This window comes from Cupressus sempervirens, chromosome 9 (assembly GCF_028749045.1).
Source record: "Cupressus sempervirens isolate cs-2001-9-10 chromosome 9, ASM2874904v1, whole genome shotgun sequence".
Taxonomy (NCBI): Eukaryota; Viridiplantae; Streptophyta; class Pinopsida; order Cupressales; family Cupressaceae; genus Cupressus; species Cupressus sempervirens.
The window spans coordinates 133,932,526-133,954,125 of record NC_143126.1 but is presented as its reverse complement, the minus strand read 5'-3'; the positions used below and the strand labels follow the sequence as shown (position 1 = coordinate 133,954,125).

General features: G+C 36.6%; 1 protein-coding gene across 6 annotated transcripts in view; it reads right to left on the bottom strand.

Moving 5' to 3' along the window:
• The window catches only part of LOC149537888 (CLEC16A-like protein), a 94,124-nt gene that overhangs the window by 51,417 nt on the left and 21,107 nt on the right, over positions 1-21,600 (bottom strand). For all 6 annotated transcript variants that reach the window (XR_016355928.1, XR_016355929.1, XM_089799290.1 and 3 more), the window contains exons 11-13: positions 8,440-8,528; positions 8,274-8,344; positions 4,294-4,404 (exon numbers count right to left, since the gene is read on the bottom strand). Coding sequence is in view for 4 of the 6 variants with exons in the window: in XM_089799290.1 (XP_089655416.1) it covers positions 4,294-4,404; positions 8,274-8,344; positions 8,440-8,528 (271 nt within the window). In the remaining 2 variants the exon portion in view is untranslated. The remainder of the gene's footprint in view (positions 1-4,293; positions 4,405-8,273; positions 8,345-8,439; positions 8,529-21,600) is intronic.

Sequence of the window (21,600 nt, the reverse complement as noted above, 5' to 3'; positions counted from 1 at the left end):
GAATCTATTGTCGTTTTCTAGATCCGCTGGCTCAAAAATTGAGGCACAAAAAAACGAGGCACCCAAAAAAAATGGACGACAACCCAAATGAGCTCTCGAAAAGCCCACCAAGAATCTGCAATCAAAAAAAATTCGACCCCAAAAATTAGGGTTTCGAGCAAAACCCTAGCCGTCGGATTGGAGATTTAAAAAAAGGCGGATTTCTTGAAAAAAATGCAGTATTTGCAGTCAGATTTGCAGGATTGGATGATGCCTTCTAAGTGCAGACACAGGCCAACCAAGATTAAGCCGTGAATTGCATCGTTTGGCCACCAAAATCGCGTGTTTTAGCTGCCGTTTTGCAACTCCCTACAGACACGATTTGGAAGAAATCGTGTAGGTATCAGACGTTTGTCCAATCGTGGGTAGTAAAAAATCGCGCGGGAGACAGTAGTTTTTTTTTTTGATGCAAAAAAATTGCTCGAGATGAAGAAAATCCAGCGACCGAAGTCATCTTAAAACAACAGAAAAAAATGCGATTTTCTAGAAAAAATCAAATGCAAGAACCCACGTTTTTCAAGAAACGGATGCATAAACTGAAACCCTAGCCGTAATTGGGTGTTCAAATTCGAATTTCCCCAAGCAGAAAAACCCTAGGCTGGTTTTTGAGAAATTGACAAAAAAAATTTAGACAAATAATTTCAAAAAGAAATTATAAATTTTTCCAAAAAAATTCAAGTATTCGCTCTGATACCATATTACGAGGTAATTGGTAAATAGTTGCTTGTTATTAACAGAGACCGAGAGGTCAATTTATACAAAAGAATGATCGTAAAGAATAGAAACATTCTATTCTAGAGAAAGCAAAAAAAGAAAGCAAATTAAAGCTAAAGATATTTACAAGATAACCATTAACTAATAATAGACGACTTTATTTATTATTGTAATACAGGATTCCTTTGTGGGTTTATAATTTTTCTCTCAAAATTTATCTGGTTGGTTTTACTATTTTTCCTTAAAAACGAAGATTTGTATTGTTTGGTTTTAATTTTTCTCTCAAAATTTATTTGGTTGGTTTTACTGTTTATCCTTAAAAATGAAGATTTGCATTGTCTAGTTTTGATTGATTTTTCACCTCAAAAATCGTGTTCCGCTATCCTGATTGTTCTCCAAAAAAATCTTGTCTTTTTGCAATTTGTTTTAGGGCGTCATGCTCATCTGCAAAGTCTAGAGGGTTTGTCAATTTTTCCTCGGCATCATGCTAGTTGTTCTCAATATTTGTCTCTATCTTCAGGGAAGAGCAGCTCCATTATCTAACATCAGGTTGGATATTTTGTGATGATTTTTGGTTAGATGTTTTGCTGATTCTAGGAGGGTCTCAACAGCAGCCAAATGTTTTGGAGAATTTGCGACCAAAAGATTGTTAGACAAAGACCATTAAGGGAGGGTATCAGAATATTATAATGTTTCTTTAATGGTCATCTTAGTTAGTCTTTAGTTTATTAGGCAGTTTCTATTTTTGCCTTTAGTTCCCGATAGTTTCTTTTAGAAACATCGTCTTTGTATCCTCTAGATAAGGAGCTTTCATCTCCTCTATTAAATACAACTACAACAACATTGATTTACCATAACAATCTAGATGCATCTCCATCGACCTCCGGTCATTTTGTAGTAAGATCCCAATAACTTCTTACACAACTCTTTCGATTGAATACAGATAGTACTAATTTTGCATAAGCTCCAGTATAGCTGAGTATGCAATTTAAGATTCCAGATGTATTTTTATTTTGCTTTGTTTGATGAGTTCCACTGAAATTGAAAAACTGTTTCCCACGTGCACAACAAAGAACAGCATAATTATTGATTAACCAAACACTTCAAATATGAAAAGATTGCTTGCGAGAATCTAATGTTTCAGATTCATGCTTTGCATTGATAATGGCATTGGAGACATATTTCTATCACACATTTGCAGCTGCATAAAAACACTGAGGTCTCTTAGACAACACACTCAAAATATAAATAGGTATGAATGAATGAGTCAAGACGTTTTGGATAACTTTGTGATGTTAATAAAGTTTCCGATGACATGTATTTTGTTAAATTATGATGAAATTAAGTTTTATCAATAGTAACCATGATGTTAGGGAGAACGAAAAATGATTTTTAATCATAATTTTCATTTAAGGATTTTGTTGATAAATAAATACTCTATATTCTTTTCCGCTATGGCTGCTTTGCAGAGTCCTGTGATACGTCCATGATCCGTATGTTTAAAGCAGGAGATGAAAGTTTGAGCGATGCCTCCAAGAATTAGTTCATTGAAGGAAAAGGTTCTGGGGATCTGCTAAATAAAATAGCTACAGGGCTGGAATCGTTAACGGCAGTTTCATGAAATTGTCGTGTCATAAAAGATTTGTGCAAATTCAGTGTGGGTCCAGTATGCCTTTTAATGATGGAAGCAAGAGCATGGCAAAGAATTTCAGTGAAGAAGATGAAGGTTATATTAATCCTAGCGTTATTGAAGCAGGCTAATGTTTCTTCTTTTGACTCCATTACACGAATTGTTTGTTAATGCGATTTAAAGTGGTTTCGATTATCTTTGATGTATTTTTAGAGATTCTGTCTCATTCTCTTTAAAACAATCAGACAGTATTATGAATGCTATTTTTATGCACATCATTCAATATTTTACTTTCCAACTCCCTATCATAAACATCACCGAAAGTTATATTTCTAAAAAACAAAATCACAGCCCTAGAATCCATCAAAATCATTGTTAACAATTTCGCTGTGAGTTGCAAACCAGATTGCTCAGATCAGGACCAGCTTGAGTAGATTGAGTTGTAGTACCCAAAACCATCTTATTGTTGTCGTGATATTCGAAGACGGTTAGGTCCGTTGTTTCCACATGCCTTAATTACAACCATTGAACTTTTGTTTCCCTCGAGCAAAATATTAGCTAGAGATGCCATAGCACATTTTTCAATGAAAAGCGTGAATATCTGTGAAGGCGTGTTCTTCGAGGCAAAAAACAGAAGACCTACAAAATTTGAAAGATGATCCAGAAAAGAGTTCGAAAAACCCATAAAGAATATGTTGTCGATTCCTAGATCCGCTGGCTCAAAAATCGAGGCACCCAAAAAAACAGATGACAACCCAATTGAGCTCTTGAAAAACCCACCAAGAATTTCTAAACAAATATTTTATCTGGTACAAAAATTTTGGGATTCAAACAAAAACGGCCCTGGCTGCCAAAAAAGCTTAGAAAAATGGCGGATTTGTAGAGAAAATTGTAGAATTTGGGCACAAATAGTCAGCAAAGGTTTGTAAAAAACCTAGGTGCCTCCAAATAAGCAAAAAACAACCACTTTTTTTACAAAAAATGGAAAAAACAGGCCACAAAATAGACGCGCAATTTTAAGAAAAAATTAGGATGCAAGTGGCAAAGAAATTTGGGTGTGAGTTGCAGAGAAATGGCGCCCCAGAGACCTCCACGTGAACAATGGAGAACAACCCTCGATTTTCAAAGGATTCAGTCGCGCTAGTTGTAGATAGAAGGGTGCGAGTTTGCAAACCGGAAAAATCGCGGGAGTTCTAGACAAAATGACGTGATTTTTTTGGCAAAAACCCCTAGTCAAACCAAAGGCTTTGGAAGCATATATGCGTGCAAATAATTTCGAAAATAAAAGGCAGATAATTTCAACCAATAAATTATAATTATTTTCAAAAAAAATTAGAGTATTGGCTCTAATACCATATTACGAAGTAATTGAAAAATATTTGTTTGTTATTAATAATGATCGAGAGATCAATTTATACAAGAGACTAAATGATGTTTCCTTAAGAAACAATCATAAAGAGTAGAAACATTCTATTCTAGAAACAGCAAACTAAATATTAGAAACATTCTAATATTTACAGAAGATTACAATAGATAACCATTAGATACTAATCAAAAATAATAGAAACTATCTATTATCGTTTTAACAACTATTTGCTAAAATGTCTTCGAAAAAAAACACTACAGCAGATCTACATTACAAGATTCAGACTATTGAATGGGAACAAAGTGCATCTGAGTGTTTAAAATTTCTTGGTAGGGACATTACATATAATACATCAATTTTGTTCTTATTACAGATTTTATGCAATCACATAATCAATATATGTTAGTCCTCAAATAAACAATTGAAAATCAGATGTACATACACACACCTGATATCATTGCATTAGTTTAACCTTGTTTCTCCACAATATCACTGTTTTAAAGCAACGAACAATCAAATTTTATGCATAAGAAACCATAGGTACCTTAAGGTTTTGAATGTAGAGATCAAGATCACTAGATGTATCGTCTTTGGACTCTGTAGAAGTTGGTGAAAACAATTGCTCTTCATCGGATTTGCTGCCCATCAATGCTTGCTGCAAATACACACAAAAAATGGATTCAGACGAAAATTAAAACAGATAATTTAGTTCTGTTTCAAATAAAGAACTATGTTTAAATGTATAATGTCTATTGATACATATTATAGAAGTACACAGCAACGTTTCAAAGTTCAACTGATAAAGTGCATGATGTACTTTCAGCCTTAAGATATAGTATAATATGCATTCCTACTTAAATATGAAAACTTGATTAAAACGATAACAGTTGGAGAAGGAACATTTCCCCCCAAGTCATTAACACAGAAAATTATCACAGCTAAAATCTGCTGGCAGCGTATAGTGTAGCTCTAAGTTGCTGGAAACGGTATGGGCATGGGTTCAAGGAAAAGCATTTTGTTGTTGGGTACATGGGTTCAGGTATGAATATGTATGTTTGTATGTGTGTAACATAAATTAAAAATATGTACAGAATTGCAAAACTAAATACATTTGATAGTATGATACTTCAACATTGATTAATGCCAAATGCCAAAATGGTACTGATAAAGATAAATATTAAATGCCAATTAACAATTACATACGTAATATTCATCATTATCAATTGGCATTTAATAGAGATAATTTTAGTTGTCCAAGTTCTTGATTCTGGTCTCCACACCCAAACCCCCTAATTATAATATATGACAAGAGATCTCACTAACAAGTGGGGGCTCCAGAGTAGAGGCCCTAATGAGTTTGAGGGACAGCAATATTAAGCTGCACAAGGTGTTAAGAGTTGAGAAAAATCCAATTCTAGAGAAGTGAGAATGAAGCAAGCAAAATGATCTTTGTAAAGGGCAAAATGATGGTTTTAGAGACATTTTAGGGATTTTGGATACAAAAAAATGAGCCAAACTTTCCTTTTTGTCACTTATTAGCACTTAGTACCCTTTGGTACCCTTGGGTTTGCTCGAGTATGTACCTGTGCATACCTGATATGGATGTGGGACGTCGTAAGGGTGTACCTAGTAACCAAAATCTATCCAATTTGTATGGCCATACAATTTTAAAGTTCAAATGAAAAATTTCGCTTCTCATTAAAAGCTATGTTGCCAGTTGAGGTATGCAAAACGACAAGATTTTGTCTTCTGTTCAGGGACGGGTGACAATATATCTATACACATACTACGTTGCCATATAAATTTAAAATTTAAAATGAAGCCTATTCAATTTTAATTTTAATTTGTATGGCCATACAATTTTTAAGTTCAAATGAAAGATTTCCCTTCTCATTAAAAGCTATGTTGCCAATTCAAGAATGCAAAACAACTGGGATTTTTGTCCTACGCTCAGGTACAGGTGACAATTTCTATCTATACACACACAGTAATACCCATTAATATGAAGCCTATTAATGAGCCTTTGAGGATTAAACCTCATAAAAAGATAAAGCAAGAATCTTGGAAACCCCTGGACAATAGATGAAAAAAAAATTGATGGGATGCCAAAAGGTAACCTTGGCCCATCCAGGGCTGGATTTGTAGTGAGGGATTGCAGAGGAAACCTTCAAATTCTAGGTGCAAAAAGTCTTTTAAAAGGGACAAACAAATGGCCAAAGAATTAAAAGTGGTAAAGCTTCACTTCGAAGGGCATTCACAAAATATTATCAATGACATAATAAAAGAAGAATCACGAGTTTGGTATCTAAATAAATATATTCACAAGATTAAGTATTTGTCAGAGTTGTTTGAGGACTTCTAAGTCATACATGTAAGGCGGGAAGGTTGCGAATACAATATCGAAGGTTGGTGTATCTTTGAAGGATCAAGTAAAAGAGGAAATGGTGGAGGATTTCAGAGAGCTAGATGAAAAAAAAATTACTCATAGAGCTAAGAAGGACCAGAATGCAAAGGTATGGGATGGTTTGAAGATGGTTTTGTAAGCCACATAGAGATATAATAGTAACTAAGGACACTTGCAGTGTTAGAATTAATTCAAATTAAAAAATTTGGTTCCCTCCATAAGGATCCATTATGGCTCATAGCAAGCAATGATGAAGTATTAGACCATGTGATTGATGGAGTAACACTTTGAATCCATCATTGATTGATATGCAAAGGAGACACGAAGGATTAATAATACCTTCAAGAAGGAGCAGGAAGGTTCTAGAAAGAAAGATGCATGCTTGTCTGGTTTTAAATGTAAGACAACTGGTAAACTCGTAACATTTGGTAGCGAGCCAAGTGTGGTTGGGTTTGTTTGGAGGAAGGAGACAGGAGAACAAAATGGAGGCTAATTTTGCCCTGTACATATTCAGCTAGCTTCAAGCATTCCGAGAGAAAGTTAGACCATTGAGAGGATGAGAAGGGGCTTTCTAGATTGACGATCCATGCGTTTGGCAATGTGTGTGCATTAATTTTGAAGAGTTTATGAAAATCAACTACAGCTTCAGGACTGATATTGATTTATCTTCTGCATGTCTAGCATGGGATTTACAGTTAGGATCTAGGGAAGAAGCTTTGAGGATGATGATGCAATGTGTTCAACCCAAATGGGTTGGTGGGATGGTCTCAATTATTGGAATCAGGAATCGGTCTACTAACAGGGGAAGAGTCATGGGGACTGGTGGAAGGCACTAACCATAGCTTCGAACTGTTATTGGTTTGGAGTACTACCACACCCAAGGAGAAGCAAATAGAAGAAGCCAGAGGAGGATGAGAGATGGTGTTGGTGTTACTGGGGAAGAATGAAGCAGAATAAAGTTTTTGTGGAGAGGAGAAGGAATTGAAGGAGAAGGGCAGGAAGATGAAGGAGTAGAGTCAAATTGGTGAGGAGAAGTCTCTGAATGAAAGGAAGACCAGGAAGACTTGACTAGATACCAAGGGCAGTTTGTTCATTCCAATTGAATCTAAAGAATCCATGATGAAGGTGTCGGAAAGCTAGTCAAGGGACAAGGTGTGGTTAGTTTTTGGCTATCTAGTATAGTTTATGATATGCAATGTATCTTTCCTACACATTTTGTAAATAGTAAGGGCTTTATTACTTTGAACCCCATCAAATGTAAGGCTTGTTGTCTTGCATTGAGTCACAACAAAATGTAGGTAACAGTACAAAAATTGTCAACATAGTTTCGCATTTCTTTGAGTTTAGTTCATTATTTAATTGGTTAGTATTGATCAATCAATTGACCCCAATTGATATAATGGTCCCTCTTACTGAAGGTTTTCATCAAGTCTTTTTAGTTTTTCTGTTTGTTGAGCCTATGCTTGATTTTTGAAGCCTTCAATGTCCACTTTCTCATTTTTGAGCGTGTATTTGTTGGTTTTTGGTCTTTTGGTTTTGCTCAAGTAATTGCTTTCGGTTTTCCCTTCGATTCAATCTATCTTAGTGCTTAATCGGAGTTGGCAATCAAAAGATGACCATTTAGTGCCCAAAAAGTGGACCCTCCAGGTGCAATTGCACAAATTAAAATATCATGTTATATTTTAAAGTTCTGTTTTTAAGTTACTTTATGATTTATCATTTTAATTTTTTTTATTACTTTAATTTTTTTAAGTTACTTTAGTTTGTGTTGTAACTTTGTACAAAATCAACCTATTAACTAAGTACAAAGTTCAAAAAATTTAAAAATAATTATTAGTTTCTCAACAGTATTTCCTCAGAATTTTACCTATTGATTGCAGAAGATAGTTTTGCTTGCAATATTCAAATTCTACCTCAAGTCTGTTAACTCAACCACCACTGCTACCACATCTAAGAGTTTCCTATTTTACCACAAAACTTAGGGTAGCTAGTAGAATTTTACCACAAAAAACAGTTATGCCTACAACTGATCTGCTTAAATTATTAAAATTTATGCTCCCAGAAACAGATAAGACAATTTAATTAAAAAAATCAAGGAACATATATCACAGTCATCATACCAGCAAAAGCTTCTTGTGCTGCTTCCTTTCAGGAAGAATTCCTAATGCATCTAATATGGACTCATCCAGCTCTGCAGATACGAGTAAAAAGAAAACTTAGAACCAAAAATGCTTTTCAAAGACACCAGGCATGAAAAATACAAAAAATAATCGAAATAGTCAATACCTTTGTTTTGAAAAAGGGAAATCAGCATGCTCAAGGATCCAAAAATGAGTTTTTCATTTTCAGAACTTATATGCAATAGTAACACCTCCCTGCAACAGATTGTTGAACCATGAATTAGGTCAATTATAAAAAATAGACTAAATAATGGAATTTAATAAATGGAATAGATACATATCCTATAAGGTTTGGTGCAATCACACAAAACACTCCATGCACAAGCACCTCACCATGATCTAAGGTAACAGCCAATAAATAAGACAAGTTTTTGAAAAGCACATTCCAATACCAAGAATGGCCTGCTGTACCCAATAAAACAGGGATCATTCTAATTCCCAAAATAATTTTCTCTTGGTTCAGTCATATGTACTATGTAGTGCTCTCAGAGTCTGTGCAGTTTATCAGGCCTTGCATTTCCCATACGTTTGTTACAATCGCACAAAACACCCTATGCACAAGCATCTCATGATGATCCAAGTGAACAGCCAAAAAATAACTCAATTCAAAAACAAAATCATATTTCCGTTCAAAGCCGAGAATGGCCTGCTGTGCCCAATAAAGCAGAAGCCGTCCTAATTACTTAAATGATTTTCTCTTACTTATGTACAATGAGGTGCTCTCAAAGTGAGTTCAGCTGTTCAATTCTTACATATCCCGTATCGTTTGTCACAATCACCCACAAAACACCCAATGCCGTAATGTCCCTTATCAGGGTAGACCTGATTCTTGCCCAGCATAAAAATTCCAACAACATAATTTGCTTAAATCTTAGTTACCGGATTTGTGCCCCGGAGGCCGGATTCAAATTAGGATCCGATCCAGATCCAGATTCGGGCAGGATCCCTGTTTTGGACAGTGGATCCGTCTGGATGCATAGACCACGGATCCAAATGAATCCACAATCCAAAACAAGGATCCATCACGAATCCACGCGGATCCTCACAAATCCAAGACGAATCCATCATGAATGCCCAAGGACCCACAAGCCAAACTTGGAATATATATATATATATATCCTCACGAATCCTAATGGGAAAAATGAAAAATCACAAATCCAATTCACATGCCCAAATCGGATTCGTATCACGAAACAATGACTAAGCTTACAACTACTACTCCATAATTGAATCATCTGACATTTATCGAATTAAAGAGTAAATTAACAATTAACATCATAACATGAAATAATGAATAGCACACTACTTAGATCGAATCTATAATTCATTCCCCAAAAGTGGAACCTATTACGAGGTAATTGGTAAATACTTGCTTGTTATTAACAGAGACCAAGAGGTCAATTTATACAAAAGAATAAAGCAGAAAGAATAGAAATATTCTATTCTAACAAATAAAGCTAAAAAAACGAAAGTTAACTAAAGCTAACTAAATATTTACAATAGATAACCATTAACTAATAATAGACGTCTTATCTATTATTGTAATACCCTCCCTCAATGGTTAATCTATCTAACACACCAAGCTGTCCTCTGAATTTGACAAACTTATCAGGACCAAGAGGCTTGGTGAGAATGTCTGCAGTCTGATCTGTGATAGGAACATACTGCAGATCTATAGTCCCGTCTTCAAACAGTTGTCGTATGTAATGACAATGAACATCCACATGCTTGGTTCATTCATGGAAGACTGGATTCCGTGCTAACTTGATAACGCCTTCGTTATCAACAAACAGAGTAGTCGGTCCTGCTGGTGACATCTGCATATCCCCAAGCATCCGACGAAGCCAAACAGCTTCACATCCGGCCTTAATAGTCCCCCTGTATTCAGCCTCTGTAGAAGAGAGAGAAACTGCCTGCTGCTTCTTGCTGGTCCATGTGATTGCACCAGAGCCCAAACTGAACACATATCCAGATGTTGACTTTTTATCATCAACAGAGCCTGCCCAATCTGAATTTGTGAACCCACTGAGTTTAGGATTAGAACTCTAAAAGTACAGAAGTCCATAATTTGAAGTGCCCTTCACATAACGAAGCACACGCTTTGCTGCCATCCAATGATCAGCCTTAGGAGCTGTCATAAAGCGTGAAATATAGCTGACTGCGAAGCTGATATCAGGCCTAGTAGCAAAGAGGTAGATGAGGTTGCCTACTAGTTGCTTGTATGTAGTATCATCAACGGAAGGAGAATCAAACTTTGCTGATAACTTGAGACCTTTCTCCATAGGTGTAGATGCAGGTTTGCAATCCTACATTCAGAATTTGTCTAAAAGAGCCTTGGCATATTTGGACTGAGAGATGAATATACCAGAAGACTATTGCCAAACCTCAACACCTAAGCAATAATGCATGAGCCCAAGATCAGTCATATCAAAACACTGGCATAGGTTCTGTTTCATTCCCTGAATCAAAGATGTCGAACTGCCAGTGATGATCAAATCATCCACATAGATAACTAGAAGGATGATGTCACTATCAGTAGTCTTGATGTACAGATTTGAGTCTGAAGAACTCCTCTTGAAGCCTTGATCACTGAGGTACTTATCAATCTTGATGTACCATGCCCGAGGGGCCTGCTTCAAACCATAAAGAGCTTTTACCAATCTGAGAACTTGATGGTCTTTACCAGCAACCTTGAAACCAGGAGGCTGCGTCATGTAGACCTCTTCATGGAGATCACCATTCAGGAAAGCACTCTTTACGTCCATCTGATGGACCTTCAGGCCAAACTGTGCTGCCATGGCTAGGACTAATCTAATGGTGCTCATCTTTGCAGTAGGAGCAAAGGTCTCCTCATAATCAATGCCTTGATGCTGAGAAAAGCCCTTTGCCACTAAACGAGCTTTGTACTTATCCAAAGTACCATCTGATTTGTATTTGATTTTGTATACCCATTTGCAGCCAATGGATTTCTTCCCTGGTGGAAGATCAGAAAGGACCCAAGTGTTGTTCTTCAGTAGGCTCTGGTGTTCAGATGTCATGGCCTATTCCCACTCTGGAATTCCTTTAGCCTCGGAATATGTTTGAAGTTCAAACACACTGTGAAAGTTGGCCATAAGAGCAAAGTTAACAGAATTTGTAGTTTTGCTCTTTTTCCGAGCAGTTCTCCCATCAATGAGCTCATCATCATGAAGATCAGCAAGTGTCTTAGCCCACCACTTAGACCGGAGAGGAGAATGACCAACAGTAGTACTAGGAGATGCTTGATCAGCAGGATCCTCATCAGAAGAATTTGGATCAAACTCAGGTGAAGCATCTTCAAAACCAGGTGATCCTGCAGGAGAAGTCGGAGGTGTCTGTACAGGTATCACTAGAATGACTGGAGCTGCAGGAGCTACTGGAGCCCTCCCATCAGGTGAACCTAATGGAAGCCGAACTCCCAAATCACGAGCCTGCATAGGCTGGTCTGCTGGATCAGGAACAGAAGAAACAGGCATGAATGGTCCTCGCTGCTCATCAAAGACTACATCGCGGCTGTATATGAGACGCTCAACATCAATCAAGCGGTAGGCTTTGTGAAGATTGCTATATCCAACAAGCATCAGTTTCTGACTCTTGGCATCCAACTTGGTGCGTGAAGCATCAGGGATCCAAAGAAAAGCAAGAGAGCCAAAAACCTTTAGGTGACTGATTCTGGGCTTGCGACTTGACCAGGCCTCTTCCGGAGTTTTACCTTTGACTGCCACTGTGGGTGACCGGTTCAACAGATAAACTACAGTGTTAACTGCTTCTGCCCAAAACTGCTTCGGAACATGTCTGTGTTCAAGCATGGAACGAGCCATTTTGGTGATTGTCCTATTCCGACGTTCAACTACACTATTTTGTTGTGGCGTGTGGGGTGTGGTGAACTAGCGTTGGATGCCATGTGTATCCAAGAAGATGGAGAAAACATTAGAACAAAATTCCCCCCCATTGTCTGATCTAAGAGTAATAATAGATTTCCCAGACTCTTTTTCAACTAAGGGTTTAAACTTCTAAAATACAGTAAATGCATCGGATTTCTTTTTAAGGAAATACACCCACATTTTTCTACTGAAATCATCTACAAACAACAGAAAATACTTGTACCCAAGAACAGAAGGAATGGCCATAGGGCCGCAAATATCAACATGAACAAGCTGAAGTACCTGAGAAGCTCACCAAGAATCGCCACTAGGGAAAGGTGTGCGATGTTGCTTCCCAGCCTGACATTCGTCACAAACTCCAAGGTGTTGAGTTTGAATCTCTGGCAAACCAAGAACAAGCTCATCCCGAGCAAGTTGTGAGAGATAATGCACATTTAAGTGCCCATATCGCTGATGCCAAAGTGTGCTGATGGAAGATCGTCGAGCAACCATAGCTAAGTCCTGAGAATTACCAGAATTAGTAAGTCTGAAAAGACCATGATCCTCAAGACCAACTACAACAGTAGACTTAATTGCCCGATCAGTAATGGTGCACTGATGTGAACTGAAGGTGACTGCCAAGTGTGGAGAATGTCGCAGCAACTGACTGATTGAGAGTAGATTGAGTTCCATCCCTGGAACGTAGTACACATCAAGGAATATGAGATTCCTCCCAACAGACTGAATCTGAATGTTGCCTTTACCGACAACCGTGTACTCTTCTCCGCCACCAAAAATAACAGAATCTGAATAAGGCTGGTAGTCAGTAAACTAGTCTCTGCGGTGAGTGAAATGTCGAGAGGCACCTGAATCAATGTACCAGGCAGATTACTTCACATGATCTGTAGGTCTTTTAGCCATAAAGGCATAAAAGGCAAATTCTGCCTGCTCAATGTGCTTTGCACTGTTCGCTTTGGGTTGCGAACCTGATTGCTTAGACTGGGCAGCTAAACATTTCTGACATTCAACCTTCATGTGACCAAACTTGTGACAGTAGTTGCATTGAATGTTCTTCTTTTTGGTACCATTGGATGCTGGAGCAGAAGACTTCTACTGAGATGGTTGCTGAAACTTGCCCTTATCCTTCTGAAAGGATTTCGCAGCAAAGGCTTGCTCAGTGGAGGTGGAACTGGAGCTGCTACCAAATTGTTGTTTCCACCGATCTTGCTGAAGCAGCAGGGTGCAGAGATCAGTGAACTTCAGATCAACACCAGTAGATGTGATGTTGAGAGTCTCGATAAAATGCTCATAGGATTTTGGTAAACTCCGAAGAGTGATTACCACAATATCCTCTTCCCCCATCTTGCGACCGATGGCAAGTAGCTGATCACGGATTTCCTGAATTCGATTCAGGTGTGCCTGGAGCGTGGTGCGCTCATCCATGAGAATAGAAAACAGACTGTTTTTCAGAAAGAAGGCTCTGCTCTTGTCGAAAGTCTCATGAAGACCTTTGAGGTGTGTCCAAATTTCGGCAGCTGTCTTGCTGGATGGAATCTGAGAAAGCTGATCATCAGCCACGGATAATTTGAGAAGCATTATTGCCTCTCGATTATTCAGATCCCATGTATCTTGATCAGGACCCTGAGAAGTCGGACGCTGCGTAACACCCAGAACAAGTTGATCGGTGTTCCGATACTCGAAGATTGCGATGATGCGCTACTTCCAGGTTCCATAATTGCGACCATTGAATTTGGAGTTATGCTCGAGCAGAATATTTGTCAAAGATGCCATGGCACATTTTTCAAGGAAAAATTGTGAAAATCTGTGAAGGCACGTTCTTTGAGGCAAAAATACGGAAGACCCAGAAGAATCAAAGAATGACCCAAAAGAGAGCTCGAAAAACCCAGAAGGAATCTCCTGTCGTTTTATGGCTCTGCTGGCTTGAAAATTGAGGCACGAAAAATGAGGCACCCAGAAAAAACAGAGGACAACCCAGTTGAGCTCTCAAAAAACCCACCAAGAATCTGCAAAACAAAACAAAAATTCCGACCCCAAAAAATTAGGGTTTCAAACAAAACCCTAGCCGTCGGATTTGAGATCAAAAAAATGGCAAATTTCTTGAAAAAAATGGTCGATTTTGCTTCCCAAAGCACGATGACAGACTGAGACAGTGCTAAAAAAAATCGTGTTTGACCACCAAACGATTCGCAGATTTGGCAGGAGTCGTCTTTTTTTTAAAACGCAAAGCTAGGTCCTGGATACAAATCACGCTGCATAAAAGAAATGACCCGATTTGCAGAGGCGAGTTGTAAAACAAATGTCAAACGACCACAATTTTCAGAGTGACCACAATTTGCAGAGAATCGTGTTTTATAGCAAGGCCGAGCCTCTCCGCCAAGAAATCGCGAGTTTCCAACAACAAATCGGACGCGATTTGCAGGTCGCGAATTGGAGGAAAAAAACGCAAGTTCTCAAAATCACGATTTTTCAGAAAAAGACCTAGCTGAAACTCGAATTTTTTACAAATGAATTCCTCAAAAAAAATCAAAAAACCCAAGTCGAAAATCTAAGGTTTTTTTTTAGAAAGCAAGAATCACAGAATAATTTTAAAAATTAGCTTTGATAATTTCGGAAAAGAAATTATAATTTTCGAAAAAATTAAGAAATACGCTCTGATACCATATTACGAGGTAATTGGTAAATACTTGCTTGTTATTAACAGAGACCAAGAGGTCAATTTATACAAAAGAATAAAGCAGAAAGAATAGAAATATTCTATTCTAACAAATAAAAATAAAAAAACGAAAGCTAACTAAATATTTACAATAGATAACCATTAACTAATAATAGACGTCTTATCTATTATTGTAATAGAACCAACCATAGTAGGAATTGGAAAGGAAAGCATGATAGAGTGTCCAAAGACTATTCATCACAACTAAGCCCAAGAGCACAGAATATCCAACCAAGACAACTCTAACCCTCAGCGCACAAGTGGCAGAAACTCCCAAAGTCTCATCTATCCAACAAGGGGCGGTGTACTTAGGTTGCAGGACCAGCCTTCTACCTCTACTAACGTGCCTCCTCCCTAATCCATACATGATTGCTTCTGGGCTATAGTTTCACTTCCCACAATCAACCGTAGGACGGATTGGAAGGAATAGGCATGACTGTTAAGTACTCCTCTAATGTTTGGAATGAATGACTATTAAGTACTCCTTTGATGTTTGGAATGAAATTCCTTTTATATTTTATTGGTGGAGGCGTCCTCACCTCTCATAAGGATTAAGTCACCACTTCTCATTGTTGCCTTTGAGAATAAAATAATTTTCCCCAAACTGATCTCCTTTTGTGGATCCCCTCCTCAAATGAAACCTCCTTTCCTCCATATCTTCCAATGTGAGGGAGAGACACCCCTTTTCAAGATGTCTGCCCTTGGCAATGGTCATAGGCTTCAAAATTACCACCCTCAGGATGGGTCACAATATTTCACAATTATCACCATTTGAAAGGGTCACAACCCTTTATCATTTTTGCTTACTAAGAGAGTCGCAACCTTTCATAATCACCACCTTTTAATAGAGTCGCAATTCTTCATCATTGCTTCCCTTCGAAGAGTCATTTCTTTATCTTCTTCCCATTCCTATCTTCTTCCATTAAACCTTGATTCCTCTACACCATTCCTGCAATTTTCCTCCATATTCCCTTTTAAATGAAGTTCTCTTCCTTCCCTTTTCTATCTTATGTTTGAGGAAGTCGCAACTTATCATTTCATTTTTTGTGTTACTATTTCACCCTCTTGGAGTAGTTATGGTAAATATTGTTATGCTGAGATAACACTTTATATTCCAAAAATCTGCGATGAGATTTTGTTATTGACATTTTTGGTTGCACCTTCATTGTGCTTCTTAGGTTGACATACACTATGAGATATGAATGATCTCTCTTTCTAAGGAGTGATAATGTGCCAATACCTTCGAGAGATATCATTCATAACTGTGCCGTGATGATTCCAAATTACATCTACTGTGCAACTTCATATACTCGCTGGTTGGACATCGCATGTGTGCTGGTGTAATGTTTGTGCTGACCAGTTCGTGCTCGTGCATTGTTGTCAGTTGTCACCGCCTTTCTTTGTGGGTGACGGAGGTTAGAGTTCATGTGCGACGGCTCATTTCTCTTCTTCTTGCCATGATCTTCCATTATGCATGACGGTTCATTCTCAGCCTTCTTTGAATACCGTGGGTGGTCCTTTTCAATTCCTGTTTTAGATCACGGGAATATATGTTTTGGTCTATATTCTCATTCCTTATCAGCGTGTTCATTTTTCTGGAGAATAAATAAATCAGCATATTTCATATTGTAATTCTTCAAGCATATGACTATATGCCATGCTATGTATCGTGATTTTTGAGGTTTGCAATAATGCCATTGGTCATGTTTTTCTTCATTGAGACAATATATGCTATGTGTATCAGAATTACATAAGAGCTGATATATATTTCAAAATGATGAATGGTGATCTTTAGATGATCAATGTTTGATCATAGAGTTGATCATTGTGACATTCAGTTTATCTCTGTCTAATCTCTTAAAAGGAGATAACTAGAATTTTGATTGAATGCTTTTGGAGGATTTCAATCATGAGCTGAAGATGTTGTAATTGTTTTCTGAGATTCCGAGTAAAGGAACTATCTCACTGAGGGCAGAGATATTTCCCTCAAGCAGGACAGTTTTTCCCAGGATAATCAGTGTATTTGTGTTCTTATTTTATCCGTGATCTGTTATGTTATTCTGGTTCTTAAAATGCAACACAACCATGGTTATTTGACTTCAAAAGTAAAGTTTGAATCTTTGAAACCCTCATTCCTAGTTTTTTTTCCAAAAGGTAATGAAAGATGCCCAGCCATTATAACACCCAAAGTTGATTTTGGCACTATACAAAGAATTAATGGAATCTATGTGTATGCAGAATTGCTCACTGAAGAGCTCCGAATAAAACACAAAAGGGCTAAAAACAATGCAAGCAAAACTCATGAGGAAATCCAGAATCAATCAATGCTGATTACAAATGCTGGCAACAGTCAAGTAGACGAAAGATCGTATGGTCTTCTTAAGTCTTTTGGTAGGATTCATTTAGGGATCTTGAGTCAGAGTTAGTCTGACCATTGATAATTGATGTAACCAATCTTCAGAAGATCCCTCAGATTAGTTACGTGTCTTCTAGCAATATGTGACGGTGGTAGATTCATTGTACTGAGGAAGATACTACTTATTTTAAGTAAATTTCAAGGAGGGTGGGAAATGAATCGGTGTATTTAAACCTGAGCAAAGCTATCATTATATGTTTTTTAATTCTTGCAGTTAAGTGTAACTTCAATTTAGTAGATACAGATATATTTGTCTGCAATCAATCTATTCTACAAAGGCAATGCTATTTTGAATTCATGATATACTTGATTGCAATCAAGGCTGAATGACTTATCTTTTTCCTCTTAACATTCCCCACTTTTTATTATTTTATTATGGAAAAGCTCTATAAAATTTGCACTGTACATTGTTTTCATTACTTTTCTTTGTGAGATCTTTTGTTGTATATACGTAGTTTAACTTCTATGTAAGTATAGAAGCCTTAGACTAGATTTATGGGCCTAAACCAGGCAACATGCAACTGCCTAAAACAAGAGGAATTCAGGGTTTTTAAGTATATTTGAATATCCTTATCTGTTTTAAGTACAAAAACCCCTCAACATGGTCCAACACATTCATGAACAATTAAATCAGACATGTAAAACCTTTTCCAAGTGTAGTTTTATTCAGTTCAAATAAATTATAACTTTATGAATGTTAAACTTCTGGATAATATTTATGAAGTACACGATTGTTAAGAAGTTCATCAAAGCTATGAAACAAGCTCGTTTCAGTTTGAATCAACCTTTTAGGAAAGGAAAATTTAGGAGTACAAGTAACAAATGCTATGTGCAAGCTATATGTAAGGTACTTCTGTATCTGCCTTGATTATCAAGTAACCATGCCCTACATAAGTCCAAGAGGATTCTGTTTAAATATTATATTAAATGACACAAACTAGATTAATAAAATCAAGCTTGAAATTCAATCCAGACAAAGAGTAGTGCCTTTAATTATTTATAATATGTTGCAAATGACATTGTGAAAAGAACACAGTAGAATGATATCAGATAAGTAAAATTAAATCATAACCAATTAAGCTACAGAAGAATAGTGCTGATGTCACATCACAACCCATTACCAGCCATTAGATGTCACAAGTCACAACCCACTGCCATCCATCTAATGTACACTTTTATTATGAATATGATAGCAAAACTGTATTGACGTATTTTGATTGTTGTTTGAATCATATTGTTTTGTGCAGGATTATTATTATGGATTAAATGTTGGTGATATTTCATCTACATCAAATTGATGTGATTAATAATTGATTGGCCTTTATTGTATCTTAACTTTACACTAATTATTTAACCTGGCTATTAGTATTACTATTATTCTATTTATTTTTGACTTGGACTACCTGTAAATGTGTATGGAGCCCTGATAGAGATTAGAAATCAATACTTATTATCAGTAATTCAGATCTGATATATAATGCAATTCTTATATATATATATATAAACTGTATACTATTTACTGTTCACAAAATGTATTCAGAAAATTATAACTTAAAATATATTTCAAATACAAGTCAGATTGCTGCTGGAGAACAGAGTACTGCCAATGCGATTGGTATCTGTCTCAGCCAGCACTCTTGACTGTATATATGCAAGAGAGATCATAGGGTCATGTCCCTATGTGGACATGACCTTAAGCACATCCTAATATATGCCAACGGTTGCATTTATATTTCAAGCCCGATACATGAGGAATTCGATACTTTAAGGAATCACTATATATATATATATATATATATATATATATATATATATAAACTTCTGAGACAAATATTATTGATTATAAGAAGAATATCAGAATTACATGATAAAACTGATTAAGTGTGTGTGTGTGTGTGTGTGTGTGTGTGTGTGTGTGTGTGTGTGTGTGTGTGTGTGTGTGTGTGTGTGTGTGTGTGAGAGAAGATCATAAATTCAAACACTTAACATAAAGAGTACTTCACTTCTACTGAAGCTACATTTTAACACTCCCTCTTAGTGAGGGAGAAGTGAGATACCAAAGTTTATCATATTCTCTTGATACGTGCACTTGTATCAGCATCATTGATACCTATCAAGAGAATAGGTTATCTGATTTCCGGCATTCCGGGATTACAACTTAATGTAATCTATCAAATAACAAAAAATCAAAATGTCATGAACTCTATCATGACAAGTATTATGATCTCCGGCTCTCTGGGACAACAACTCAATGAAGTTTGATTATAATACGTTTGTTATCAAGACTTCCACTTATTCGGAACAACAACAACATAATCTTGTCATGATAACAGGTCTACCACTTGTAAGATTGTCACCTTACAATGGTTACCTTCTGTTTATATATGTCAATGAAAGATCGTCACCTTTCATTACATATCAGATGCAACTATAAGATAGTAGCGTTTTAATCAATAATGAATATACATAAAAAGAAAAAACTGAAACCTAATTTCAATGTTTACAATCATAATTTAATCATACTAAATTTACCTCTGAAATATTCCAATTTCGGCTTGGAAAGAGGTTTAGTAAGTATATCAGCGATTTGTTCATTTGTACTCATGTATTCTAGCTTGAGAACATCTCGATCTACCAAATCTCTAATATAATGATAAGGTATTTCAATATGCTTAGATCAATTGTGAAAAAATGGATTCACTGATAACTTGATGCAGCTTTGATTATCACAGTGGATGACTATAGGCTTCAAAGATTTTCCAAACAATCCAACTAGCAATTTTCTTTACCATACTGCTTCTCTGGCTCCCATGGAAGAAGCTATGTATTTTGTTTTAGTGGAGGTTAAGGCGACTGATGATTGTTTTCTACTAAACCAAGAGATCATTGCTGAACCAAGACTAAAACAACATCCAGTAGTACTCTTACGATCAGTAGAGCTGCTTGCCCAATCAGAATTTGAATATCTATAAGATTAATTTCAACTTGATCATATTTGAGGCCCACACCAATTGTACCACGTAAGTATTGTAAAATGTGCTTGGCTGCCATGAGATGGATCTTCTTCGGCTCACACATGAATTGACTTAAGACATTAGTTGTGTAACAGATGTAAGGACAAGTGTTTACCAAGTACATCAGTGATCCAATAATTTGCCGGTAGTAAGTAGGATCAATAGGTTTAGATTCAAATCCATCATTCTTCAATTTGGGTAGATTTACTTCCATAGGAGTAGTTAGGGGTTTGTAGTCCATCATCCCAAACTTAGTCAAGATGTCAACAGTATATTTTCCTTAATTTAGAAAGATATTAGTTCTTTTGCCATATTTCTAAGCCTAGAAAGTAATGAAGAAGTCCTAAATCTTTCATGTCGAATTTTGTTGCCAGATCCTGTTTGCATTTTGCTATAAGATGATCTTCACCTATTATTAGTAAATCATCAACATACAGTACAAGAATAATCATATCACCATCAACTATTTCGAAATATATGTTAGGATCAGCTTCATTTTTGGAATATCCTAATTTTGAAAGCTTGTTGTCTATCCTTTCGTACCATGCCCTAGGGGCTTGTTTAAGACCATTAAGTGCTTTCTTTAGTTTACATACATAAGAATTTTTGCCATGAGTGATAAATCCTTCAGGTAGTTCAATGTATATTTCTTCTTCGATTACACTGTTTAGGAATGCAGTTTTAACATCCATTTGATGTATCTTGCACCCTTTGGATGCTACAATGGCTATGATGATTCTGACAGAAGTGGTGACGAGCGACTGGAGCAAACGTTTCTTCATAATCTATTTCTTCTTTTTGTGAGAATCCACGAGCTACAAATCTGGCTTTGTATTTTTCAATACTACCATTTGGTCCATGCTTGATTTTGAATAGCCATTTAGAAGAGACAACTAATTTATCTTTGGGTGTGGGTACAACATCCCACACATCGTTTTTTAGTATGGATTGATATTCTTCAATTATTGCATCTTTCCAAGGTTAACATGATAACACTTCTTCGATATTTGTAGGTTTTGTTCTGATGAGTTCAAAAATTTGTGCTACATAGCATGAATGGTTCCTTGTTCTCTTGTTTTCTCTGACTACTTCATCAGGTTCTATCTTATTTTCTTCTATCATTTTTCTTGCCCAAAGTGATCTCTTTTTATTGTTAGGGTTTTCAGTATTTTTTGTATTAGGACTTGGCGGTGCAAGACTTCCAGTATCAATCTCCCTCCCA